The sequence below is a fragment of the Alternaria arbusti genome, assembly GCF_024043155.1.
Source record: "Alternaria arbusti strain BMP 1465 chromosome Unknown scaffold_18, whole genome shotgun sequence".
In the NCBI taxonomy this organism is placed as follows: Eukaryota; Fungi; Ascomycota; class Dothideomycetes; order Pleosporales; family Pleosporaceae; genus Alternaria; species Alternaria arbusti.
Window position 1 is genome coordinate 39,939 of NW_026249958.1, and position 26,124 is coordinate 66,062.

Here is a 26,124-nt window from a genome sequence, read left to right on the forward strand (position 1 = left end):
ACCCATATCTACAATAACGTAAAAAAGTTTCAAAGCACCAACCAGCCCTCGATGACCTATGAAAACCCCTTGCACATATGCGTAGCATCCATGTTGTGCGCCAAGTAACACCTCGCAGAACGCTAAATCGGATCAGATAAGGAAAGGAAACGCCATACGTTAGGACCAAGGAAACTCGTAGAAGATACAGGAGCCGGGCATTGGCAGGCCAGAGAGATGAAAACGAAAAGGGGAAAAACATGAAAAGCAGTTAAGAATCGGACCGGGGCCTCATCCAGGTTTGAATTCGCACGTCAACCAGGGGGTAAGCCGCTAGAATCGTGTGAGTCGCGTGGGTACGTGGGTAATGATCAAGTCGCCAGGGAATTGTCGCAAGGGTACTCCATAGTGTTGTTGCGTGGAATGAGGATGCGAGGGCCTTGAAGCTTCACCAGTTATGGCCAAAGCAGATAGCACGGGTCCAGAATGGGTTACTGTCTGTTCGATGAGCTGGCTCGTGGAAGATACATGGCTATTTGCAAGGGCTGGGTAAAGGGCGCAGTCGGGTTTGGTCGGTTGGATATACACCATGTCGATACATGTGCGGAGGGAGCGGTATACAGGATTTGGGCTATTGTAGTAATGTCGAGTTTATCTGTTGGAAAGGTTCGAGACAGCCGTGCTTGATGTCTAGGCTTCTGGATGTATGGAATGGGACTTTTAGCGTTGATATTGAGCGAGTTGGGCCATGATCTCAGACATATCCGGCGCGGGGCCAGCCTGAGTAGGTGTCTGCACTGGTGGAGCGACAGCCTGGCTCTGGTTGGCGAAAAGAGAAGCAAGCGCGGGGAACTGGTTGCCCAGCTGTGCGAGATGCGGCTGGGACTGAGCACTGAAGCCAGGTGTTTGCGCCGGGCTAGGCACTTGAGCTAGCAGGCGTGCAAGATCAGCGTTCAATCCCTGGTTCGGCGCGGGTTGCGTATTCTGAGGCATATTATTGCCGGACATTGCGCCGAGGAGCTGAGACAAGCTCGCACCGTCGAGAGATGCAATGAGGTTAGAGATGTTCGGCTGACTGGTCGGCAGGGATGGGAAGGGGTTGTTTGGCTGGGGAAAGTGCGGGGGTAGGGTCTGAGCGAAGCCGTACGAGGATGATGGTGGCAGGACCGGGCGAGATTGGCTTTGTTTGGCATTGTTGACGAGGAGGCCAGCGGTCGTGGGGTCAAGATCGGCATATTCTGGGCACATGAGTCAGTAATCGCTCATGTATATCATAAGCAATCGTACCGTTGAACTGGACGTTGTTTGCACCGCCACGTCGGTCGAATATCTGGACGCTAACTTTGCCCTTGGTAAGGCCAGTAGTATCAAGCCTCACGATGGCCAAAACTCCCTCAAGGATCTGTCTTCGAACTACAGCTGGTTCAGGGAACCGACCACTCAATATCAGGACATTACTACGGAGATTTTGCGAGCGGAAAGTATCCTCGACGTAGCGGATGAAGTCACTACCACTGAATTAGCGACCTTGATATAATAGCTGTTGGTTCCGAACTTACCGAGGGAGACCTTCGTTGAGCACAAGAATCTGGATGTCAGGCACCTCGTGGGGCAATCGGCGCCGCAGGTCCAATCCATCCTCTGTGTAGTCGCGACGCGGGGACGGGCTTCTGTGCCTGCGCGGTGGTGTTCTGGACCGGCTACGGTATCGCGTATCAAACCTGTCTCGGCTTCTGTCCCGTGATCGTACACCCCGAGGCGGGGCTCGCGGCGATGGCGATCGCATGGGCCGATAATCGTCCCGATCACGGAAACGTCGATCTCTAGGGGACATGGAGTTTGGATGCCCTACATAACGATTGTCCCTAGGTGCTGGTCCTGTACCGCCCCGATTGTAATCTGGCGAACGTGAACGTCGACGCGGTGTTGGGTTCGGCGGCTCGATCTTCTTCGTGTTGCGCTGTGGCTTGGAGATCTCAAGGTCTGTCATAGTTAGTCGACTGTCCAGCAGCAAAGTGATTGACATGACATACGCATCTTCCTGCCGCGCACTGCCTGGCCTTGCTCGGCATCCAGAGCTCTGCGACATGATTCCGAGTCCAAGAACTGGACAAAGCCATATGCCTGTTTAATTGATATCTGCGCAAGCCTGCCGTGGCGGTAGAAACGATGGAAGATGTCTCGCTTGGTGACTTTTTCGGTGGGGAGGTTTCCTAGGAATCGGTTAGGCGCATCCTTGGTGCAAAAACAGTCTCAGCTCACCAATGAAGAGACGCGAACCCATGGGAAACTGGTCCCATTGCCCCTCCGTCACAAACTTCCTCTCCTGATCCAAAAACTCCTCGTACCTCCTGTTGACCTCGGGCGGCCACCGCTGATCCTCATCGTCGGGCGTTTCGCTACGATCGCCCGGCTGCTGCTGAGCCTGGTTGGGCGTGGAAAAGTCCTGACTCTGCACATTCAAGGGCTGAAGAGAGCCATTGCCTTTCTGCTGAGCAATGGGAGCTTGCTGACTCTGTGGATGATAGGATCTGATGTCATCGCTGGGGTTATAGTTGGGGTGCGTAGCGGGCTGTTCTTGGGTGGGTGGTCGAGCAGGAAGATTGGTGGCCGAGGGCAACGACGAGGCATGGTGCTGTGTCTGCGGCGACTGGGAGGACATTTGTGCAGAGGCATATTGGGCTGCAGGCGCATTGTTGGCAGCAGGTGTCAGAGAGTCCAAGAGGGCTTGTACGTCAACATTGGAGCCAGTGTGCGCGTCAGTCTGGTAGTGAGCGCCTTGGGCAGACTGGGCGGGCGCTTGCTGAGCAGCATAGGCATGGTCATGGGGGTATGGGTACGCAGAAGAAAGACCTTGAGCAGCCGGCGGCGGCGCGTCAGTGGCCGACGCAGCGCGCGACTGGAGCTGTGCGGTGAAATTCTGCATTGAAGAGGTATCATGCGGCTGCGTACCCATGCCGCCGCCAAACGCAGCCGACTGCGCGAACGCCCCCGGCGCATCGTGCCCTGCCCCTTGTGCGCCTATACTCTGGAAGCTGGCGGTCGAAGATGGGTCGGCGAAGTACGGCGTCGACGTGTTCGCGTTCGCGTGGGAGCTGTGGGCGGGCGCGGCAGAGTCGTTGCTGTGGGAGACATGACTATAGTTCGCATCCATGTGCTCTACGAGGATGGGGATGTTGGCGGGCGACGGGACGTTTTGCGGGCGCGGGCTCTCGGGCGTCAGCGACTGGTGCCGTATGTGCTCAGCTTGTTGCGGCGGACTCGAGTTGGGTCTCATGTAGACTGCGGAGCCAGAGCGCAGAGCTGGCAGACAAGGCGTGGTGAAGGGAGTCAACTCAAAGCATCTACGAAAACGCACCGTCGCGACAAGGGCTGGAGAGCTGCAGGTGGAGCACTAGGAGAAGACGAGCGGATGGCGGGGCTGGCTAGATGCTACCTAGGTATATGTGATGAGTGAGGGCAGACGCGACAGCCACAGGCACAGTAGCGAGAGCGGGCCCCGTAAAAGTGGCAAGAGACGGTGGTGCAGTCAGGAAATATCAGGAAGAGAGATGTAGCGCAGCAGATGTTGGGATTCGGCGCCGCATCGACTCCGAGGAGCCTGGAATCGAGAACTTGCCTGGCTAAGCTTCGTCCACGTGATGCGTTTTAGTCTGCTTCTAGCGTCCGTTTTATGGTTAAAATGGTCATGTTGATCCTAGCTCGAGCTATTGCGGTTGCGACATGATCTCATCTTGACAAAGGCCAACGTGAGCAATTTGCGCAACCGTGATGCTGCGACGCTTCATTTTTCACACGCTAGTCTTCCCTCCTGCGCCGTTGCCAGCGGTGCGCCGGATAATTCACTGTCGAGGGCATAGCAGCAGTGCCACTGGCGACGAGGTCCAGGCTGCACGCGCCTGGCTCGCGGAGCTCCATGCAGAGACGATCCCTTTCAAGAGCATTGGCGAATTGAGCTTCAGCAGATCATCAGGACCGGGCGGCCAAAATGTAAACAAGTATGACACACTACACCACTTTTTAACACGGCGCTATACTAAACAGGCACCAAGAGTCAATTCTAAAGCTACGTTGAAGGTGCCTCTCGACGCGTTGCTGCACCACATCCCTGCAGCCCTACATGGCGAAATTAGACGTTCTCGCTACGTTGCTGCTAGATCCAATGCTATAATAGTCCAGGCCGACGACAGTCGAAAGCAGAGCGACAATGCTCAGAGCTGCTACAGGCGCATATACGAGGCCATTGCCCGAGCCGGACAAGATGCTGTGCCCGCCGAGACGTCGGCAGCACAGGTGCAGCGTGTCAAACAACTGTATGTCGTCGCACTTCCGATAGCCCAGGCGACGGCCCGAAAGCTGATAAGACGCCAGACAGAAGGCAGATAACGAGCGCCGCCTCAAGAGCAAGAAGCAGCAGAGCGCTAAGAAGACGTCGCGACGAAGCCGGGGTGACGAGTGAAGCGGTCTGCGGGGAAGCGGCCTGCCACAGCACCATAGCTCAGCGCAACGTGCAGGTGACGTGGTTCTACCGTTGAATCGTAGTGCATCTCACGATAGTGCGAGCATGACTGTAGCGGTGTAGTGTGGCGTGCCTCCCGATAAGAGATAGGAAGAATACTTGATGCACGAGTGCTCGGTACGATTAGTCTGCTGACCAAGTCCCTTGATCCTTCACGTTTCCGTGACGGCAGAAAGTTTCTGGAGCGTTTCATTCGCAGCCCAGTACTTGATGCCTGTCTGAGATAGCACCTTTGCTTCGTCTTTCTTCCCTTGCTTCCGCAGCAATTCGCCCAATCTAGCAACCTGATCGCCGGATCCTTGACCGTCTTCCATCGCTCGCACATACTTGCGGAGTGCTGCACGCGACGCCTTCTGCAAGGACGAATCGCTATCCGCGAGTAACCGATGCAGAGATAACAATTGTCGAACAGCGACTTCGGAGATGGAGGCAATCTCCTTGGGATGTTGCTGAACGGTAGAGCTTATCAAGTCCAGGGCCTTGCTCAATGCAAGGGCAATCTCCGGGTCGCTTGGGTCGCAGCCAAATAGCAGCATGCGGAACCTGCAGATGGCAGTTTCTACAGCATGGGGAGAGTGCTCTTGCAGGTAATCTAGCACGTGCTGCAAGATGCGTGGTATGCAGGCTAGCTGACTAAACTCGGCAAACATGTCGAAGAACTTCTCCGCGAGTTTGGGCTTGCCCTGGAACTGCTTCATGGCGGAGTCAAAGACTGCCAGTGGGATAGCACCAGTGAGCACTGGCGCAGACGCCAGGTTCTGCAGCGCCACCTCGTCCACACCATCGTCCTGCTTCAGGCTGGGATTTACATCCTCTGCCGTCACTTCCGGAAGCGCAATCATGTCTTCGTCGCCGTCCTCGTCTGTGCCTGGCTTCTTTGTACGATCAATGTCCAGACCGAGAATCTTGCGCCGACCAGCGATCTTGCCAACGTAGATGGTCTCCAGCTTTGCGTATTCCAGCCACATAACCTCGGAGTTCTTGCAGAAGCGTAGTCCTCGCTGCATGTAGCTTCGCGCATTCGTAATGTCCGCCTGCGTATCCATGAAGTAGTTGGCCGCGAGGATCCATATGTCGGGCTTGGTGGGGTGGAGTCGAGCGACAGATGTGAAGATGTCGTTCAGCCGCTTGTATGCCTTGTCCTTGCGCGCAAAGTCGATGTACTGCATCCACAGTACCAGATCGCCCGAGAATTTGCGCGTCGCCCGGTTGTAGAGGAAGTAGATGGTGCGCTGACCAGAGCCCTTGTACCGTACACCCAGGCGCTTTATTCGTTTGCGGCGGAGGGCGTCGACGTTCTTCTCGAACTCAATGTATCGCATGTAGTCTTCGGGGTGCGAACCGCGTGCATTGATAATGTGCTCGAAATCCGAGCGCTTCTTCGCTATGGAGCTGATTTCTTCCTATGGCGTGTTAGCGAAGCTGGCGTTGCGCGCATGGCGGCCTAGCATACCCGTGTGAAGATTTTCTTGCGCTCAAGCTCGTTCAGCTCGGTCGCCGACTGCTCGAGGTAGAAACGCGCCTTGTCACTGGGTCCGGCCATGTCTGCGCGTCCGAGGTGTTGCTGCTGGCAGAGTTGGGATAGAAAAGTTGACTTCTCTAGAAAAAAGTTAGGCTAAAGTTGCTCCCGCGGGTAGCGCCTTGGCCTACGGACCTCGGAAGCGCGAACCCTGGCCATTGCAACCTGTGGACTTCAGGAGACGCGCGTGTTGGACTGCGCATCATCAATTCTCGACGCTCTTTTGCCGCTTTTTTCTCGCTCAATGGTCCAGCGCTGCTGAAAACCTACCTGAATTCTCTACCATGGTCAAGGACAAGGACGGCGACACTGTCGCTACGGTACGCGCAGTCCGGCCTCACCCCCGAGAGCTCCGCATGCTCACCAGATGTAGTTCAATGGGAAATGGATATCATATTCGCATACCGCCATGGCCTACTGTACGTTCCTATGTGCTTGACGGATACCAACGGACTAACAAATCCCCAAGGTGCCTTTGTCGGAGCCCTCATAGTCGGAATGTACGCTTCTCACTCTCTACTACCCCACGACGCGGCTGAACACCCACAGATGGCTACACTACCACAAGATTGTGCAAAATGAGTTTTATGTTAGTCCCCGAGGACCACACCAGGCCCAGAGCCAACCATTGACGTGCCCAGGGTTACCCAGATGAATGGTTTCCATCCGTGTCCGCGACCATCGGCGACCGCTACCCGGAGCGTTCGGTCTTCATGCTCTTCATCGCTCTGACATCTGGTATGGAACGAGACACAGCGCACAAAGGCATATGCTAAGCTTTACAGGCCCAAGATTCGCCCTCGTCGGCCTTTGGTACATCTTGACCCGCCGACCCAACTCGTCCCTCCCCAAGTTCATCGCTGGCGTTGGCATCTTTCGGACCTTGACCTGTGGAGGATGGACATATGTGACTTCTACCGACGACCACGACTGGCACGACATTTTCATGATTTCATACCTTGTTGCGACGCTACCGTGGACCCTGGGCTGTGTCGCTCTGAGCCCTAAGAACCCCACTGCCCTCAAGTACCGAAAGGTCCTTGCTGGCAGTTTCTTCGGAACTCTGGTGCCGTTGATCTACTTCTTCATCCAGCACAAGGTGCATCGAGTGGCTGGAGGTACGTTTGACAATTCTACTATTTTGCCATCGCTAACGTCTTCACAGCATATACCATCTACGCTTTCTTCGAATGGGCACTGGTCTTGCTCGATGTAGGCTTCGATGCCGTCACGATGATCGAGTTCCAGCACTTGGAGGTTGTCATAAAGGATGTTCGAGGTGTATCTCGCCTGTACGTTCCTCGTCTTCCAATATAGATAGACACGCATCACGAATCTATACTTCTTATGGACACTTTCTGATAAGACATGTCTTGTAGTGCGGGCTCCAAGTCGACATCCGACAGTATCCAGGAGTAAGTCACTACTGCTTCCCGATGCTCTGCGCGTCACTGACAGGAGCAGAAAAAACAAGGAAATGAGCGCGACCTTTTCGGGTGCCTTTTCTTGGTTCGGACTCATCTATGCTGCTGCAGACGTGTACAACGGCGTAAGTGGCAAAACGTGGTGTCATTGGACGTGACTAATTACTCTGTAGTTTGTCTTCTGGTCCATGCTGACTTCACTCGGTGTCTGCGTCTGGTGTATGTTCGAATTCCCCTGTGCGATCGGTATGTCTGCTGATCATATTTAGACTTCCCTCTCTGGCACATGGGTATCTCTGGCTACGAGGCCTTGGTCATGTGCACCGTCACTCCTTTCTTCCTCGGCATCAAGCCCCTCCGCTATCTGGCTACTCGCTACGTCTGGTTCTTCCACCTGCTCTCGCTCTCCGGACTTCTCGCGTTTCTTGCTAAGACACCCGTCAACCGACTCTTTGCCGTTGGCTTCGGTCTGTCAATGTCATGTATCGCATGGTCTGCCACCTTCTATGCCGAACGGTCTCAACCCCACCGCCTTGAAGCACGCATTTCCGCTTTTGCTATTGGTCTGATCGCCTCTAGCATTGCGAAGTTTGCCTTTTGGACCAACAACCCAATTTGGCCAATCATGCACGAGGCAAACGGCGGATGGAACAGAACTGGGTTCGTAGTAGCTCTCATCTCGATGCTCATATCGACCAGATCTACCGCCAGTTCTGGCGCAGATGTCCCAGCTCAAGGCCCTACTAAGGGGTCTTCGGTCTTTGCGAGCTTTGGCCTAGCGGGTGTCATGTTCGCCATGCACTCGCTTCTCTCCGATTCGAGCACGATGATCTCTTGGGTATGGGAAGGTTACCCTGTTCGGGGTCCGCTGGCTGTACCCCACGGCACCCTGACTCTCCTAGCCATGGGTCTTGGTCTTATGGTCGGTCTGTTTGCGCCCAACCTCTCAAGGTCATGGGCCTTTTACGGCGTAGGCTCTATCGGTGCTGCCGTTTTGACAACTACCAGCCACTGGTCTGGTTTCTATGGAGCCTTGGTTCTCGCCATATACACCATGGCAGCAGCACCTGTTCTCATTGCCCATGCGGCGCGCCACTCACCAGGCCGCACATTCGGTCTCGGATTCTTGGTGTACAACTTAATGGTTCTGTTCCACGTCTGGGTAGTAGCGTACGCGTTCGTTCCGGGTGGACCGCTTGTTCGCGAGCACACAGACTGGGTTATGACAGCCATGATGCTTCAGATCGGTGCCGGTATCTTCAGTGTCTCCGCTCAGCCGCCAGCACTCAAGAGCTACAAGGGCAAGGCGGTCATCACGGCAGCTGCCACCAGGCAACGATCCTACTACCTCTACGTTCTAGGTGCTCTAGAGTTGATCGCCATTGCCACCGCCTACCTACGCTTCCCGTCCTACGACTACAAGCCGTATCACCCGGAGACTAAGTCCATCACGGCTGGCATCTGGACCATCCACTTCTCCCTTGACAACGATATGTGGTCTTCAGAGTACCGCATGCGCGACCTCATCAAGGAAATGGAAGTCGACGTCATCGGACTCCTCGAAAGCGATCTGCAGCGCATCATCATGGGCAATCGCGACACAACGCAATTCCTCGCCGAAGATCTAGGCATGTACGTCGACTTCGGCCCAGGCCCCAACAAGCACACATGGGGCTCGGCACTGCTCTCCAAATTCCCCATCGTAAACTCAACCCATCATCTTCTCCCCTCGCCTGTCGGCGAGCTTGCCCCGGCCATTGAAGCTACCATCGACGCCTACGGTGAGATGATTGACATCTTCGTCTTCCACTCGGGCCAGGAAGAGGACCCCGAGGATCGCCGCCTACAATCAGAATACCTGGCTGAACGCATGAAAGCCACGCCGCGTCCCGCCATCCTCCTCTCGTATCTCGTCACCAAACCCGGCGAGGGCAACTACAACACGTACGTGGGTGAGAAAAGCGGTATGAAGGATATCGACGCGTCAGATTGGGACAGGTGGTGCGAGTACATTCTCTACAAGGGCCTGAAGAGGAGTGGATATGCGCGTGTTTCCAGACATACCATCACGGATACCGAACTCCAGGTAAGTTTTCCTTCTGGTTTCCTAGCGTCAGATCAGTGTGCTAATCGTGTGATGCAGGTTGGTAAATTCGTCGTTGGCGAGCCGGAGAACGGAAACGAGCTTCTGCATGAGTCACAGGTGCCTGCTGGGTTGAGGTTCCCGGAGCTGTTCAAGGGCCAAGGTGTCAGAGGGCATAGGTATCATGTCTTTAACGAGCCTAGATACTATGCTTAATCTGTGGGCATGGACTGGGGAGAGCAAAGGTGAGAACAAGTCTATTGAGTAGACTGGAAGTGTATGATAGGTTGAGGAAAAAGTGAATATAGTGTTGTTTCATTGCTGATGTTGATGCTTGGATACTACTCATTTCGCATTCACTACTTGCACAGCGATTATGCGCTGTTGCCCAGGAACACAGACGGCCCTTTTTAGAGCCATGGTAGGACGCCAATACCCATGCATGCAGTGCGCGAGCCTTGCCCACGCCTGATTCGTAAAGCGCCAAATGCCGAACCCAGACTTTTCGATCATTCCTTCATCCCTTTCATGATCGTCATCGTGTCCCCCCTCATAGTCTCCCCGCCTCCCCAGAAGCTGTTAGCTTCCCCCCGTATTATGAAACGAACGAGTTGACCGGCTGTAAGTGTAGCGCTCATTTCGCAACAGCGGCGCTCAGGACCTGTGTCCTGAAGAAGCCTCCCTTTGTCCGCTCGATGACTTGTTGGTAGACGGACTGTGGTGGGTGGTTCATGACGACTGTGCCGGCTTGGTAATCGATCTTTGCGTCTACGCGAGTGTCGCGGATGAGGTTGACGATCCACTTCTCACCCTCGTCTTGTGAAAGACCGAGGCGGGTCGAGAGATCCCTAGTCGTGAGTTAGTACGGTTTTGGAAGCGCCGAGAATTGTACAATGACTCACTTGATGTCGATTCTCTGGTGGATCTTGCAGTAGCTCTCCGAGATGAGATGTCTCGCCGAGTCGACAAACAAGTCTGCGGCGCCCAACAGGAAGAAGTCGTTCTTCAGAATTTCCTCCGTCTCGCTGAGCTTCTTCTGCGCCTCCTCAAAGTCAAAGTCGATGTACAGAGCCTTGATGAAGTCGGTGACAGGGTCATTGTACTCGTAGCCTTCTTGTCGCACGATCCTGATGAGATCCTTGAGCTGCTTCTGGTACTGGTTCGAGTTCCTGCCACGGTTACGGCCGGTGATGACGGCAGCAGCGAGGTAGCGCAGGATCCACGGGCAGTTGGTCTGGATGGTGTTGATGTAAGCGGGGGAGAAGAACATGTCGGTGAGGGTTTCGCGCGAGGATTCGTGGTTGAAGAGGGGGAAGAGCGACCAGTGGATCAACCAGGTGCGGTGCTGGAGCTGTGCGAGGGGGTTGTTGAAGAGGCGTGTGTCGATGATCTCCTTGAGCTTGTTGATCTCCTCCATGGCCGAGTCCCAGTTGACGGAGAGGATCTCGCAGGCGAGCTTTCCCCAGGTGGCCTCGCGTTCCTTGTCGCCGTCGGTGGTCTGCTGACGTTAGTAACCAGTATGCCGCAGGGCTTCATAGAAACGTACCAGAACGCGGAAGCGGTAGAGCAGCTCCGCGGCATGTGGGTAGACACCGCACGAGTACTGGAACTGGCCAAACTCGAGCAGCTGGTTGATCATGTCCAAGTCGACGCCGTGGCTCTCCTTAAGGTATGCCAAGTTCTGCTGCTTGTCGCTGCGCAGGTTGGTGACGACGTTCTCGTCGTCGAGCAGGCCGCTGATCTTGCTGGTGGCCTCCTCGAGCTGATCGCGCTTCTTGAGGACCTCGTCGCGCTTGGTCTTGAACTCGTCGGACATGTCGTCGAGGCCGTGGACCTCCTGGTGCAGCTGGCCGACGAAATCCGTCATGTTGGTGGGCTTGAGCAGTTCGAGCAGCAGCTTCTTCTGCTCGACGGTCTGGTCGGCGTCTTCATCGCTGGAGAAGTTGAGGAGCGGGTAGACGAGATGGCGGTCGAGGTTGGGCATGAGCTTGGGGAGCAGCGAGTACTGCTCGGCGACATTTGCGCCGGTTGCCGCTGAGTCCGCCATGGTGGGTGGTTGGTTGTGGTGGTAGGAGTTATGGCGATGTCGAGCGTGGTGGGGTGGGCTCGGAAACGAAAAAAGCAGCCGGACTGTGCGCGCGAGGGACCCCAGGCGCTACTTCTGGAGTTGAGCCGCAGACCATGGCCGCAGCATTCACCCCACGGCCCTCGCGACACATCCCCCGACCCTTGGACACGTGGTAGAATACTTTCACCGGCACCGCTGCATCACAATGCCTCGCTTGCAGTCTCTCGTCCCGCTCCTGCGCCCATTGGCCGCCCCAAGAGCCATCGCATGCCGGCCGCACTTCCGCTTCTCTACAGCGACAAGATGGCAGGCTGAGCGTAAGCTATGCATTCTTCCAGTACAACAGGTACACCAATTGACCCTCCATAGAACCCCCGCCAGACTCCAAGCCCATCGTCCAGCCATCCCTCCCACCCAACGCTTCTTCTCAACACCCGACATCCCCCCAAGAAGCTCAACGCGCCGCCGACCTTGCCGCAGCAGAGTCTCTCACCGAAGGCGACAGCGCGCAACCGCCCGAGCAGAAGCCGACACTGCCCTCCAAGCACCCCCGGTCCGACAACAAGCCAGAACAGACACCCTCGCAAGCGAAGCCCGCAAAGGCCGATGACGTCGCGCCCAAGCCCTCGACCGCGCCCGCAGACACAGCCGACACAACATCGACGCTCCAGAAGAAGGTCGCCAAGAAGCCAAAGACACCGCGCGCCCCCAAACTATCTCTACCACCGCCCAAGTACGCCGTCTCGAGATCTGCGAACAAGAACCTGCCCATCTACACCGACTACAAGCGAGGAGGCAACTTGCATCTGACGACGGTACGGAAGGTCACCGGCGACCTATCTGCTTTGAGGGACGAGCTGAGAGTCTTCTTGAATAAAAAGAACGAGGACGTCAAGATCAACAGCGTGACACAACATGTCATTGTCAAGGGACATCACACTGCCGAGATTGCTACATTCCTGAAGGCGCGGGGCATGTAAAACATGGGCAAGAGAGGGATCGTGTCGCGTGGAAAACGAATGTATATATCATGTTGTAGTACAACTTGTACCATATGGGAAAGAGGGTAGATGAGAAACGTTGGCTATGATTGCTCAATCAGTAGAATGAACTATCCCGTTGCATTAGCGGCATCAAGAGGCAGAAACCAGCTGGCTTGCACATCACCATCGTGTTGCATTTTCGAGTCATAGGTGTGAAGCCTGAGTTCCATTGCTACTGTGGACGAGATCTAATCTATACCCCAAGCGTACTTGTAAAAGGCGTCCGAAATTTCCCTGCAATTCATTCCATGTCTCAAGTACCGTGTAGAACAAGCTTCTAGTAGAGGTCAGTTGTATCCTGTAAAGTGGGGTAAGACTTATATCTTACCACGGAAATCGCGTGGCGCGATTAGTGAACCTGGACAGGCGATCAAGGAGGAGGGCAGCAAGTCCAGCACTGACCAAAGTAGCACTCCCAGCGGCATGGCTTGAAGTTTGTTGCTACGTTGGCAGATGATACGTCGCTGGAGTCGGTGGAGGCGCCGCCCATGTCGGGCATGCAGACCGCCCAGCACTGACCGAAATAGCACTCCCAGTGGCACTTGATCCTAGCCCTTGAAACCGGGTCGTTGATCGCAGTCTCCTTCTTCGCTTCTTCATCACAGACCAGTCCGCAGAGCGACTTGTCCGTGTTGCAGATCTCGCGGCAGACCTTGTGTGGAATGTCGGGAATGTTCTCGATGGCGGTTTCGGTCCCAGCTACTGGCTCAAGAACGGTCTCAGTCCAGCAATTGCCAGAGGTCAAGTCGCAATGGTAGAGGAAAGCATTCTCAACATGCTCGTTGTTCTCCAGCTGTGTATGGTTTGCAGTGACGGAGACGGACGTGTCGGCATGGAGCTCGGTCTCGTCGATGACAATCGCACCGCTGGCTGCATAGGCAGCTACCCCAGCGACGTCGGTACACTGGCGCGTGCACGTCACATGGAAGCAGATCCAGACGCATTTCTGTGCAGCTTCTTCGCGCTTAGTCGCTGGAGCCACGGAAGTAGCAGACATGTCGGCAACGACACCCTCAATGGTGGCGGGGTCTGATGCATCGACCTGCTGAGTCTTGTGGCAACTACGGCTGCAGACGTTGCACTATGAGGCTGTCAGTCCATCTTCTCTCGTAATCAAGACGGCTATGAGACGTTGGCGCGCCATCCAGAAGATAGCGCGCCGGAACAGAGACTTACGTCGGGATCATTGCACCGTATGGGTAGACATCCTTCTTCGGTGAGGTTGTTTTGCTTGCAGAACAGGTTGATGTATATACATCGGTAGCAATTGGTCTCAGCAAAGACGTCATCACCGGGAATGGCGAGTGAGTCGTCGCGCTTAGCCGCTGGAGCCACAGAAGTAGAAGAGATGTCGGCAACGGCCGCGTCAATGGCAGAGATCAAGGCGTCGGTGGAGACAGTGTCCGAGACATCAGTAGGGACATCGACGGGTTCAGCGACAGTTGAGCCAACGCCAGCATCCCCGATGGGTGGACAGTGTGGGTTGCACTGTCGGCACATCTACATGTTGTTAGACCTTGCCTTCGTCCAGCTCAACGCATCTTGCCAATGCAAACAAGAAGGCGGGTGAAGACTTACCAGACTGAGGCACCACAGGGTGTCGCATTTGTACTCGCTGAGCTTCCTGTCCTTGCAAACTTTGCCAATCGAGGTTACGCAAGCCGGACAGTTGAGACCAGCAGCTGATACTTCGGTGGAAGCAGCGATGGGTGAAGCGGAGGTGATTGCGACCAAGCTGATGAGGAGGAGAGCGAGCATCTTGAAGAGATTGAACACAGCCATGGCGATAGTTGGAGCGGTGTTTTCTTGTGTGGGTTCAAGAGTACGTGGGGAGGGGAGAAAGTATAGAAGAAATAAACAAAAGGGAAGCACAGGCCGGAGCGGATCAATGCAAACGGAGCGTGAGCGTGACTGAGGAAAGTGAGGTGAGGACCCGCCGAGGATAGAACGTGTTTGCTGTGGTCACTCGGTGCAGTGAGCCGGTGTGCGAGCGCGCGAGTCCGGTCTCGTAATTGGCCCAAGTATCCCCGTTCTAGGGTACTACTCGAGGTGTGGAACGCGGGGGTCGAAAAGTGAAGGTGAAAGAGAACGACGAAGGAAGATAGGCCTGACAGAGTATACTTGCTTGAGGACTAATGGACTAACCAAATGGCTTGCGAGTCTTCACGCCTCGGGTTGCCCGTCGATACATCGCTTAGGCCGTCAAATGATCACGGAACTGTCATGGCTTAGGGCTAAGAAGCCTCTCCATATATTGTTGATAGCTGCCATGACTGTTGCATCTTCTTATCGCGCTGCGGCGTTGATTTGAAAGGCGAGCGACCGTTGAGGGAAGTTGAGCCGCAGGGTTGGGCTTCATCGGCGCATCGTTACATGCACACTGGCTGATCATTAGTAGTCTGGAGTATGACACTGCTGCAAACAATACTTTGTGCGTGTAGAACATACCCCAACGTGCAGTCGCGGATTACAATCACATGGCAAGCGGGTCTTGACGCTCACGTTGCCGTTGCCAATGCTTCCACAATCGTACAAGCCTGCCTATCCACGCGACAAAACGCGTTTTAAGCGCCAAAGACTACAACATGGGTTCTGCTGTCCCCTGATGATCACACCCTGATGTAATAATGTCCGTGTATGATGCTGTAAAGTTTCTCCTCACATGAGCGCTCGTCTCTTCATCTGCTCTTGATGGGTGGACGTTGAATTTACGTTTAGGCTATGATCAGCCATACCTACTTGAGCTGATCCGATACTCTGGATCCATGTGGCAAGAGGCCCGCGGGGGAGTTATGCCCACTGACAAGCCACAGGGTGGTACTTAGCGCGAGGCAGTGGTAGGACCGACTGGTCCGCGGAGCATGCTTTCGCTGGACCAATCTCGCCCCGAAGCATTCGTCTCCGTCCATCGCATGCCAGTCTTTGAAAGTCTCTTACGGATATAAGTGGGCGTATCGAGCGGTTGTGTAAGGCTGCCCGCGTGGTGGCTCAGAAATGCCATCATGGTCCATGCGGTTTCGCTAAAACCCGATCTTGCAACTAGAATCCGATCCTTCCGCACCCGTCTATGGTCTGCTGCCGTGTGATCGATGAGCTGCATGTAGTCTTACGTAGACACGTAACGCGCTCAAAAACTTGCAGAGCATATGCTATGCTTGTAGCGCTGCATTTGGCAGCCTTATTTTTTTTCTACTCCGTTCCTGACACAAAGTCCCCTACGAACGTCTCTCCGCAGATGTTCTAATTATACCTGGCTACGTCTATTTCGACTGAACGTACCCAACGAAGCTGCTGGCGTGTTTTTGCCGTCAGCCACAATAAACATCGAACACGAATCGACTGTCTGCAAATCATTTATAGACAGGAACGGCAATGGCGCTTGTCGGTATGTCTCTCGTCCGCCGTGTTCTGAATCTTCTGATGCGATGTATGCTAACACCTACAATATGCAAGCGCGGTCACCAAACAAGGATTTGTAGGCTTTTTACATGGTAATCCTGCAGATCGAATTCGGCCGTGTACGTGACTCGGGTTCTAAGAATGGGTGCGATCGCGACGGTTCAGTGTTCGTGAAGATGCTGCCGTTTCGTCAGTCGGTGGACTGCTGCTCGTAAGCCGTGGTACGCAGTTGGCGAATCTGGCTTTGAAAGGTGCTCGTAGGAACTTGGGATCCTCGACGACAGCGGGTGTCCAGATCGCGCCGGTGGCGTCCGCAGATGAAGTGCAGAAGCAAATCTGTGACCGTGAGATAATAGGAAATATCAGCTGGATGGCGCCTGCGCTTGTGAAATGTGGCTGCGATGCCGAATCTCCATTATCAGGCTCGGCCTGAGCTGGCACCTTTGTTGGCATCTCACCTTCCGCGCGCTCCATGATCCGGCTCCGGGGTTTCCAAGTCATTTCTGAGTGTGCGGGGACGCAACTGCAAAGGCTCAACGGTACAGGGTCCTCTACCAAGGGATCCACCCACATTTCATGCATTCGGTTCACCGTCGAGATTCGTACGTATTCTCGGCCTGCGAAGCTCACGCTAAGCAGTGTTACTGTGGTGTCGCACGCTTTCACTGCTTGCGGAACTCCTGTCAGTCGGTCTTGAGTGTATGGTCCGGCTGTTCTCTCTCGGAAATTCGTTGGGTGCCACGTCTGGCCCGGTGCTTGCGATAGTTGGTCATTGCAGGTACGGCTAAGGAGTGTTGCCAGCGGGCAGGGTGTGTGGATGGTCTCGGCTAGGACGGATTCGTGTGATCGGGGAGTTCGTGGGCGCACGCGTGGACGGCAAGACAACACGAGCGTTGAGGATGGCAGTCTCGTCAGGGTGCGAAGGCTCTGGTTTCCAACGTCGAAACGAGGTTCTGAACTATGCTAATCTGAGCAACTCTTGGCGATGCAGTTCGAGAGGTAGGTTAGCAGCCCCGATGCGGATGCAGTCTGCGCTTGCTGTGGATCGCGACCCAGTACAGCTGAAGAGTAGTACTGGTAGTTCAAGAAATACAGCAGCCTTCGTGCTGATGAGCTTCCTCAGGTAGCTATTTGACCTGCTCGAGACCTCGATACGAATCAGTCTTTTTGGACTAGAATCACATCCGGCGGCCAGTTGTCAGAGTATTTGACCGATAGACTGGCGGGACTGGGCTGATCCTCGAGATCTTTGGGCAGATGCGGCCCTGCGTACGGGGCACACAAGAAACTGGGTGCATAGCAAAGTCTCAGCACCCGATACCCACTTACCTAAGCACCTGGAGAGGGTTTGGGATCCGAGCGCCGCCCTTCTACGGGCTCTGACTGGCTGCGGGATCTTTTCCCGCAGCCAACTTTCACCTAGCAAGGGCCACCAGCATTGAGCGGGTGAGGTCCAGTATCGAAGATTGGCCTTCATCGAGGCAGTCATGGGCTTTGCACGAATGCCGTATCTTCAGTACACAGTCTAGTCTATGAGCAACAGCGTGACGTTGCACCCCGATCCACCCAGCATCGACCGACAGACCGGCCATCGAACGTTTTCGACGGGTGAGTTATACGCTCAACTCCCTTTTTCAGCGCGTCAGAGGGTAAAGCATATACTCTGGCAAATGACTAATGTTATCAAGACTACGTCGGAGAGTTGACCAGCCTGCGACTCCGTAGCATATCTAGCCCACACCTGCCTCGCTTCCACGTGCCCTGCTTGAGCGCTCTTGATTTCTGTCCAAGATTGCCGAGAGGATACTACAGATGTCACTGCTTCGGTAAAGGCTACGCGCAAACTCCAGAAGTCGTCCGAAGGGTCCCTGAAACGACACAATTACGTAGTTGTGGTACGCACTTCCGATATTAGCCATTTTGTCGATTCATGACGAGCGCCATCGTCGAGGCATCGGGCTCGAGGCGAAGGGCACATCCCCACTAGCTAATACGGCGACAGGTACACTTCGATTCGAACCTGGGATTCGGATTTCCTATACATGGGGTAACTCCGGTTCCCAGCCTACACATGAAACGTATTACTGACTTCATACAGTAAATTCCGCTCTAGGAGCGGCTGGTAAGTGGATCCATGAGGTTGCGGCGACAAAGTCCGCTGATCTGCACAAGCCTTACATGTCGAGCGCGCCGCGTCAAATGTCAGTGTCCTGCTTCCAGGCACTCCTTGCCGTACTGATAGTTCTCCCAGGTGACGAGACCCGTCCAGTATGCAAAGCATGCGGCAAGAAAAACCGTCCCTGTCAGTGGGAGGAGCCTCATACTAAGTTCAAAGACTACCGGCCTGACGGGCCCTCTTCCAGTCGATCTGCTGCCGGCGGTACTGATGAGGAAACCGAGATCAAAGAGGACATGATGGATGTTGACGGTGCCGATGGGGTCGATAACATCAGTCGAACAGAAGGAGCCGTTCGTGCAAACAGTTTCAGCGAGGAAGGCTTGAGCCGGAACACTTCACCGAGAAGGCGGAAAAACAGTCGGACCGATGGGACATCGGAAGGCCCATCGACCAGCGTCTCATCACCGTCGGCTCAGCTATCGCCAGGCTCGCCTTACTTTGTTCCCCGATCTAAGAGTACAACGGGTGGCGTGTCGGTGGCGAGTTTGCTGCAGTCGCACGACCCGGACGGCATGCCAGAGGGCTCGCTGCCGATGCATACCCGCCAGACCATGCAGCAGCCGAATGCGCATTCGCATAACCGTAGAGACATGCCAGATGGAACTAGAAACTACTCACCCCGGCCTGTTCCTTTGACGCATGAAGAGGCCTTGCTCGTGCACCACTACACCGAACATCTTGGCCGCTGGCTTGACTGCACCGACGCCACTCGTCAATTTACGCTGGGAGTACCGGAGAAGGTCAAACAATGCCCGGTACTTTGCCATGCTGTCATGTCATTTGCTGCTCGCCACTGCAGAAAAGATGCGACAGCTGAGGCGGCCTATCAGCGTTGCATCGCCCTGCTCATCGAACGATTGAATGAGCAAGCTGCTAGCCACGACGAAACGCTTTTGTGTGCGATCGTCATACTGCGATTCTACGAGCAGCTAAATGGTGCGTACTATAGTATGCATTATGCCTCTCATGCCTAACAGGTCCTTCTAGTCCCGTCCAGTACCGGTTCTGATGATGAACAGCACCTTGCAGGCTGTTCGGCCATTATTCGATCTTCCCAGGGAAATCACTATGTAGATCCCTCAGCGCCCACGTTGCGCGAAGCTGCTTTTTGGGTCTATGTCCGCCAGTGCCTCTACAATGCCACTATCAATCAGCAACCCCCCGATATCGATTTCTCTTTGCAGCTACACCCAACCCCAAGCTCACTACGAGATGCGCACCCGCTGGCTCGACTAAGGCTAGAGACGGCCTGGGCCAATCAAATGACTTGGAATCTTGCATGTGTCGTCAACTTCTGCTTCGACGGCAAGGAGCCACAAAACGAAAAGGCTTACAAGATGCGGCGATGGAACGAGCTGTGGGATCTTGTCCAGACATGGATGCATGGTAGACCGGAAGGTTTCAATGCAATTTTCGAAGGCCCAGCCGGCGATGGGGGCTGCTTTCCTGAGATTCTCTTCACAGCCGACTGGCACGGTAAGTTAGCCAACATGTCCTTCCACGCAAATGCTCACAATACCATCAGCTGTATCGTTCGGGTTCTATCATTTTGCCTGTATCATGCTGCTTCGATACAAGCCAGGCCCCAAGTTCGCAATCCGCAACGTCGGCAGCCTGTCTGAAACAGATGTAAGGACCAAAGTTACCAAACAGCACGAACATTTGCTTATTGAAGTAGAATCAGATTTTGACGCATGCTCGCGCCATTTCCGGGGCTAGTAATAGCTCACCGGAGACTGTCCCACTAGCAATCACCGTCTGTCACACCATCTTCATCTGGGGGCCTCTTGTATGCGACCCAAAAGAGAGAGATCAGGTAGTGCAGCTTTTAAACGACTTCGAGAAAAACCATGTGTGGCCGACGACGTGGATCAGTAACGCATTGAAGGCCGAATGGGGTATCCCAACACCCTCAGCTCCTGTGGCTTAGCTCATGAAGTAGAAACTCGAGCCACCATTGACTCTTGGCCTATGGAGCCAATTGCCAATGACTTCCCTCGGCCTACCCAAAATCAGCTTGGGTCAGTTGTGGAATAGGACCACAAGAAGAAGGTGGATGTGAAAGATGATGAAACCCATACAAGACATTTATTGTGCAAAACACAGCGCTCAGTGTCTGGAAGCCAGAACCGTCGTGTCTAAGTCATGCCCGCGAATTATCCTGGTACAATTCATACCAGCTCTGGGCGCCATGGCCAGCTGCATGTATCCCGTCACTTTGTCCCCTCTATGTAGCTCTAGCACTCGACGCAGAACTCCCATTCTCATGCGAGAACATGGATGTTCTCGCAGCCGGGGATCTTCCAGCAGTCAACCGAACTTGTGCAATCCGGGAAGATATACCTTCCGAGGATTGGGAGCTCGGGTAACAACTCCGAGTGAAATACATATAATGTCACCGCTACATTTTACTATACAGTAACAATGCCTCTCTTGGAGATAGTACTTTTTCGTGTACTGATCTCTGTTTTCACGTGCAATCATTCGCCTGAATGAATCTTTTTCAGATAATCTTACATCCAGGGCTGCAATTTTCGGCTCGGTTCACCGAAGATTGCCTGAGCTGTACGCATGTACCCGTGGCCGGTGGCCAGAAGGATGTGGAATCTGTTAGTGAAGCAAGCTGAAAGTCGTGTGTGGCGCAGCACATTTAGATCACTAAACTACCCGTTTCGTACGCTGCTGCCTGAGTTACCGTGATTACGCGCTTGATCACGATACCTGTGTTGAAAGCTTGCTAGACCACCCCTTGTAGTATCATAAATCGTACTGTTTGCCATAGTACGCGTCTTGTCGATTTTGGAAATTCAACAGATGCTCGCATTTCGTCCCAACATGCCACCACCAATTTGACCGTAACGCAGCTGGCTGAAGCCAAGACGAGAAGCTCTTTTTGCATCCGAAAGCCTCGCAACAAAGCACCGATATCTGGCAGCTGCGGTCTCTTATTGCACGTCTGGGAGCGCTACGTGAGTATCACCTAGATATTGCTGTGATGCATATGGCCTTGTGCAACGCGTTATACCTGCATTCCATCAATCCCTAGGTATGTAGCAGACCGGCAGTAAAGAACACAAAGCGCATTCTCCCGTGCGAAGTTGATTAGCACGTGCCTGGTTGCTGACTTGATATGTTGAAGGGATGACCGTTGAGCAGCTACGTCATTTCACGGCCGGATATCTGTCCCGGGCCAATCCCTTCGCGTAAGTCGTAACGAGGTGCCAGAGCCCGGTCACGGGAGTCTTGGTACATCAAGTCCTCATCGGGTCCGTTGAGATTTGCATAGCGCAACGCGGATACCCATCCATCCCACAGCGTACCTTTAGCATGCATTCCTCTCTGCAAAGCCCCTTATGGGGCGATAACCCGAGATGCCTTGGGTGACGCCTCAGTCGGACGCCACTGGACAAGTCCCCCCTTGCCTAGGTACCTCCGGGCCTCTACCATTTTATAATCTTCGCCTCCGGATGTGAAGCACTCATGTGTACTTCTTGACTGAACAACAGTCAAGCTTAGTATGCGTCGCAACGACTCAGCAACAGACCATGGAAGCCTACAAGTTCATACGAGAGAGACCATGAAGAGTGCATTGGACCTCCGCATTCTAGGGGTCTGTTGCGGAAGTGGGTTAAACCAGCTTGACTTCGCGCTGGTCCGGTATCTGCAAGCCTCCCCTAGTGCCACGCTGTATCTAGAACTCATCCAAGTCAGTGCTGTTCATACTGCCGCTCTGCAAATGCTGACGACCGATAGTGCGGTTCGCTACCTACCTCACCTCCCGTTCGAAACCATATCCTCACTTCCATCCGCGAAGTTGAGCGCAACTCCTCACTAGCGACACGCCTCAACGCGCTGCTCGGTTACTTGTTCTCCAATGGCATTACCACTTTCTGTGAGAAGTATTGCATACCACTCGCATCCATAAACCTGGTCGGCACACACACATCGGGCTTGAGGCGACCTGACATGCCCGAAACGAACGACCTGAGCACGCACCCGCTAGGATGGAACGCCAATATAAACACTGAGATTGGTGTCAACACTGTCTTCGACTTTGCTGTCATTGAAGCTGGGTCTTTGAGACCTCAAGCTTCCCCCGTCGCCTACATTGATCAACTCTTCTTAAGACACTCTTCCAAGTTTCGAGCTTGTCTGAATATCGGCGAGCTTGCGAATTGTAGCTTCATTCCTCCCCGGTCGAAGGGAGATGTTCGAGGGACAAATTGTCGCGACTGCGGGCCTGGAAGCGTATTCATTGACTACGCCATGAAGTACTGCACTTCAAACGATCAGAACAATGACAACGACGGGGAGTATGCAGCGCCGGGGAAGCCTAATCAAGCTATCGTCACACGGTTCCTCCAGACGCACGATTACTCTCGCGTCTTGCCTTCTTTAAGTATAGCCCGGGATATGTTTGGCGAACATGAAGCTCAACGAGTTGTTGATGAGTGCATCTTCATGAAACTCTCTGAAGCAGACACAATTGCTACTGTTACCCGTATAACGGCCGAGAATATCTTGAAGCAGTATCGCAGACTCCTCGCGCTCCGCTTTCCTGCCGGCCAGGACGTCGACGAACTCTTCATCAGTGGCCCGAGTGCGCGCAACGCGAACATCATAGACTACCTCGAAGCGGAGCTCCCCGAGAGAGTGATCACAAAGCCATTCGACGATATAGGCATACCAGGCGATGCGAACGAGGCCGTGTGTTATGCACACCTTGCATTGGAATCGGTGCTGGGACAACCAACACGCAGTTCTACGGAATTATCGCGGCCTTGGAGCCAGTCGGGTCATGATGCTGTACTGGGAAGGGTGGTGCGGGGCGAAAGTTGGGAAACCCTAACGGCCCAGCTGCAAAAGTTTGGCGATGGGAAGCCTCGCAATTTGGCGCAGAACGTGGAGATAATCAGCCATCGAGGATCTGGGAGTGAAATGATGGCACGAGCACGATGACGGAAAAACGGGGCGTTGACGGTTGGAAAGTAGATGATGGCAATGCCGTACTTGTTTTCTGGGGCAGAGCGGTGATGCGCTCTCTCCCGCGGAACTCCTCTTGAAGGCAATATTCTTACGTCACAGGGAGTATGGAGCTCGACGCACAACTCAGCGAGATGTTTGAACAGCCACGCGCACGTACACCTGTCAATCTGGTGACGTGCACTTTTACATTCCAGGTGTTTTTTTACGCGATGCTTTTGAAAACAGCTCAGCTTTGGCGTACCTAGGCAGCATACGGGTTCAGGCGTCAAATACAAGATTGCTCCTGACAAACATCTCTTTCGCAACTAGCATGGGATGCACATGCTAAATCATGTCTTTGATTTGCACTACATTTCCTCTAATATGTAACGCTGATCACGACGTCTAGATGTCCATTACCAGATCTCGTCGCACGGAAATTCGTGTCCTCGAATAAGCAAACCGTGTGCAATCGAATCGCATCCTTACATCCATCGCGATGTTGCGTGGTCATCGTTACAACACGATACGCAACCGGAAAATCATCTTGATACGGGGTAGTGAGCCAAGAAGTTTGCGTTGCACTTACGCTGCATGTACACCACGTCTTTCACCGGAGGCGAGCAGGAGCGACCCGCTTATCGTGCACCATGAGACTGCGCATCGAAGGCCCGATCATTCGATCGATTGTATCATTCAAATACCAATCATAGTGCGCGAAGCCGTGAGAAGAATAAACTGAACAGTTGTCTCGCTAATTACACAATCTACTGACCCCGTTGCTGAGCACTTGTGCTGCCTCAAGGGACTGCGGTTGCGGTGACAGTCTCGTTTTGTTTGCCTGCGATGATGTCGCGCATGATGCGCGCCTTCTGTTGCTCTTCCGCCTCACTGCTGACATCCTTGAAAACCTGGTCCATCTCCTCCAAAGTCTTGCCAGATGTCTCCGGGACTACGAAGAATGTGAAAACAAAGGCGAGTCCACAAAAGACGGCGAAGAAGGTGTAGGCTCCGTAGCCGGTGTTTTGAACAAGAGGAGGAGTAATCAACCCCTGGTATACAGGTCAGTCGCTAGTCACAGACAGTAAAGACGAAGGGAAGACTTACGATGATGAAGTTGTTGAACCAGTTGGAGCACGTTGAGAGTGCAACGCCCTTTGCTCGCAAGGAAGATGGGAAGATCTCCGAAGGCATAGCCCACGGGACGGGTCCCCAAGTAGCACCGAAGCTGAACATGTAGAAGAATAGGAAGGCAACGGCAACCCAGCCTTCCACTGCAAAGTCCAGCCATCGTCCACCAAACTTGCCAACCAAGACAGCGATGATGAGATGGCAGATAAACATGAGAGCAGCACCGGTGAGGAGTAGTGGCCGGCGCCCGAAGCGATCCATGGTCCATAGACTTGTTGCGACACCAACGAGCTGCGTGCAGTTGATGATGCCGGAAAGTAGAAGCTGCATCTCGTAGTCCTGGCCTAGTGTTTCGAAAAGAGAGGGCGAATAGTAGATCAACGCATTGATACCTAGAGTCGTGTTAGTATTTTCTCACGTCGGGGTAAGGAGGAACATACCAACAAACTGCTGGAAGAACATGATGCCAACTCCGACGACAGTGCGCTTCCAGCATCCATGTCTAAAGCAGTCGAGCCAAGACTGAACCTCAAGCTTGAACTCGTTCGTGCGAGTTTTGGCCTGTAACTCAGGGTGCCTCTCAACGCTCACTTCGTGGTTGAAGGTAACTTCTGCGCGGATTTCGCACCATTCTTGGAAGATGCGTGGATCGTCAGTGGGAAGCTTGCGGAGCTTGCCCAGCACGACTAGGGCTTCGTCGTCGCGGCCTTTGCTGGCGAGCCATCTTGGAGAGAAAGGCAGGAAAACAATGCCAGCACCCAGAATAAGACCAGGAATCATCTGGATAAGGAACGGGAGACGCCATGACCATTCGCCGGCCATGAAGCGTGTACCATAGGTTGTCCAAAAGGCGATCACGATGCCGAGGACGATGCTGAACTCCTGCAAGACGAGAAGAGCACCGCGGATCTCGGGTGGCGCAATCTCAGAGATGTAGAGTGGGGCGATAGTTGCAAGACTACGCGTGGTTAGCATCTATCCCGTGTACAAAAATGGCTCAACATACGCTCCAATTCCCCATCCTCCGATCAAACGTCCGACAGTCAACATGGCGTAGTTCATTGCTGCTGTTTGTAGAATGCTTCCGATCGTGAAGATGACGACTGCGACGACGATGGAATACTTCCTGGAAAGTTTGTCTGCAATCCAGCCGGCAAAAAGGGCACCGATCAGTGCGCCCAGTTCCAGCATAGCAGTCATCAGGCCCTTCCAGAAACCAGCTCCTGAAGCTTCACTCGAGACACGCGGAAACCGGTCGAGGAATTGATCCATGACGAGCGTTACGGAAATAACACCCTGATCGTATCCAAAGAGAAGACCTCCAATCGTAGCAAAGGCTGCACACATGGCAACGTAAGGGTTGGAGAAGAGGCCGCGGAAACCTGGCTCTGGGATTAGCCCACGTGTGATTGAGGTTCCACAAAGTGATATGCATACCTGCTGGTCCATAAGGCTCCCGAGTCACCGTTCCCTGTTTGCTAGGGAACGGAGACATTGCCTCGCGCTGCTCATAAGGGGCGCTCTTGATCGAATCTTGTCCACCCATGATGACGTGCAGTGATATGGGTCGTGTCTTGTTGAAATCGCCTGTGTAGTGGATGGCCTGGCTAGGAGGGAGTAGTGAATGCGAGGAGGCAATCGACCGCTTTATGCACTTTCGATATCTCGCTTGATGCCGCGTTAACTCTTGTCCGGTGGGTCCACACCATGTACAGTATCTGCCAACGCTAGTGTCAGGCGTCTGACTGCCGTTAAGCGCACATCCGATGACTTCCCAGAACGAACGCCAAGGAGTGTGGATGAAATACTAGGAAC

General features: G+C 54.0%; 10 protein-coding genes across 10 annotated transcripts; 5 read left to right on the forward strand and 5 right to left on the reverse strand.

The window, feature by feature from the left end:
* Positions 1-699: 699 nt before the first annotated feature.
* J4E86_009624 (uncharacterized protein) lies at positions 700-3,256 on the reverse strand (the record flags this gene model as incomplete). The annotated part of the gene is made up of 5 exons (XM_051450128.1): positions 700-1,217; positions 1,267-1,487; positions 1,539-1,962; positions 2,013-2,192; positions 2,242-3,256. The coding sequence occupies 5 exons, from the start codon at positions 3,254-3,256 to the stop codon at positions 700-702; spliced, it is 2,358 nt and encodes a 785-aa protein (XP_051298516.1).
* Positions 3,257-3,750: 494 nt separating this feature from the next.
* Positions 3,751-4,438, forward strand: J4E86_009625 (uncharacterized protein; the record flags this gene model as incomplete). The annotated part of the gene is made up of 3 exons (XM_051450129.1): positions 3,751-3,969; positions 4,159-4,292; positions 4,351-4,438. The coding sequence occupies 3 exons, from the start codon at positions 3,751-3,753 to the stop codon at positions 4,436-4,438; spliced, it is 441 nt and encodes a 146-aa protein (XP_051298517.1).
* A 212-nt stretch (positions 4,439-4,650) lies between these two features.
* J4E86_009626 (uncharacterized protein) lies at positions 4,651-6,041 on the reverse strand (the record flags this gene model as incomplete). The annotated part of the gene is made up of 2 exons (XM_051450130.1): positions 4,651-5,901; positions 5,952-6,041. The coding sequence occupies 2 exons, from the start codon at positions 6,039-6,041 to the stop codon at positions 4,651-4,653; spliced, it is 1,341 nt and encodes a 446-aa protein (XP_051298518.1).
* Positions 6,042-6,301: 260 nt separating this feature from the next.
* J4E86_009627 (uncharacterized protein) lies at positions 6,302-9,740 on the forward strand (the record flags this gene model as incomplete). Its single annotated transcript, XM_051450131.1, has 9 exons — positions 6,302-6,337; positions 6,659-6,755; positions 6,803-7,135; positions 7,183-7,309; positions 7,397-7,432; positions 7,482-7,566; positions 7,615-7,660; positions 7,711-9,527; positions 9,585-9,740. The coding sequence occupies 9 exons, from the start codon at positions 6,302-6,304 to the stop codon at positions 9,738-9,740; spliced, it is 2,733 nt and encodes a 910-aa protein (XP_051298519.1).
* Positions 9,741-10,158: 418 nt separating this feature from the next.
* Positions 10,159-11,571, reverse strand: INT6 (eukaryotic translation initiation factor 3 subunit E; the record flags this gene model as incomplete). The annotated part of the gene is made up of 3 exons (XM_051450132.1): positions 10,159-10,372; positions 10,427-11,022; positions 11,071-11,571. 3 exons carry the CDS (start codon positions 11,569-11,571, stop codon positions 10,159-10,161), a joined length of 1,311 nt encoding a protein of 436 aa, XP_051298520.1.
* Positions 11,572-11,797: 226 nt separating this feature from the next.
* J4E86_009629 (uncharacterized protein) lies at positions 11,798-12,572 on the forward strand (the record flags this gene model as incomplete). The annotated part of the gene is made up of 2 exons (XM_051450133.1): positions 11,798-11,909; positions 11,962-12,572. 2 exons carry the CDS (start codon positions 11,798-11,800, stop codon positions 12,570-12,572), a joined length of 723 nt encoding a protein of 240 aa, XP_051298521.1.
* A 433-nt stretch (positions 12,573-13,005) lies between these two features.
* On the reverse strand, positions 13,006-14,417 carry J4E86_009630 (uncharacterized protein; the record flags this gene model as incomplete). Its single annotated transcript, XM_051450134.1, has 3 exons — positions 13,006-13,716; positions 13,812-14,135; positions 14,214-14,417. The coding sequence occupies 3 exons, from the start codon at positions 14,415-14,417 to the stop codon at positions 13,006-13,008; spliced, it is 1,239 nt and encodes a 412-aa protein (XP_051298522.1).
* Positions 14,418-18,212: 3,795 nt separating this feature from the next.
* J4E86_009631 (uncharacterized protein) lies at positions 18,213-20,143 on the forward strand (the record flags this gene model as incomplete). The annotated part of the gene is made up of 4 exons (XM_051450135.1): positions 18,213-19,149; positions 19,201-19,689; positions 19,739-19,842; positions 19,892-20,143. 4 exons carry the CDS (start codon positions 18,213-18,215, stop codon positions 20,141-20,143), a joined length of 1,782 nt encoding a protein of 593 aa, XP_051298523.1.
* Positions 20,144-22,674: 2,531 nt separating this feature from the next.
* Positions 22,675-23,015, forward strand: J4E86_009632 (uncharacterized protein; the record flags this gene model as incomplete). Its single annotated transcript, XM_051450136.1, has 2 exons — positions 22,675-22,920; positions 22,974-23,015. 2 exons carry the CDS (start codon positions 22,675-22,677, stop codon positions 23,013-23,015), a joined length of 288 nt encoding a protein of 95 aa, XP_051298524.1.
* Positions 23,016-23,978: 963 nt separating this feature from the next.
* J4E86_009633 (uncharacterized protein) lies at positions 23,979-25,855 on the reverse strand (the record flags this gene model as incomplete). Its single annotated transcript, XM_051450137.1, has 5 exons — positions 23,979-24,230; positions 24,286-24,701; positions 24,750-25,267; positions 25,316-25,691; positions 25,747-25,855. 5 exons carry the CDS (start codon positions 25,853-25,855, stop codon positions 23,979-23,981), a joined length of 1,671 nt encoding a protein of 556 aa, XP_051298525.1.
* Between the last annotated feature and the right edge of the window lie 269 nt (positions 25,856-26,124).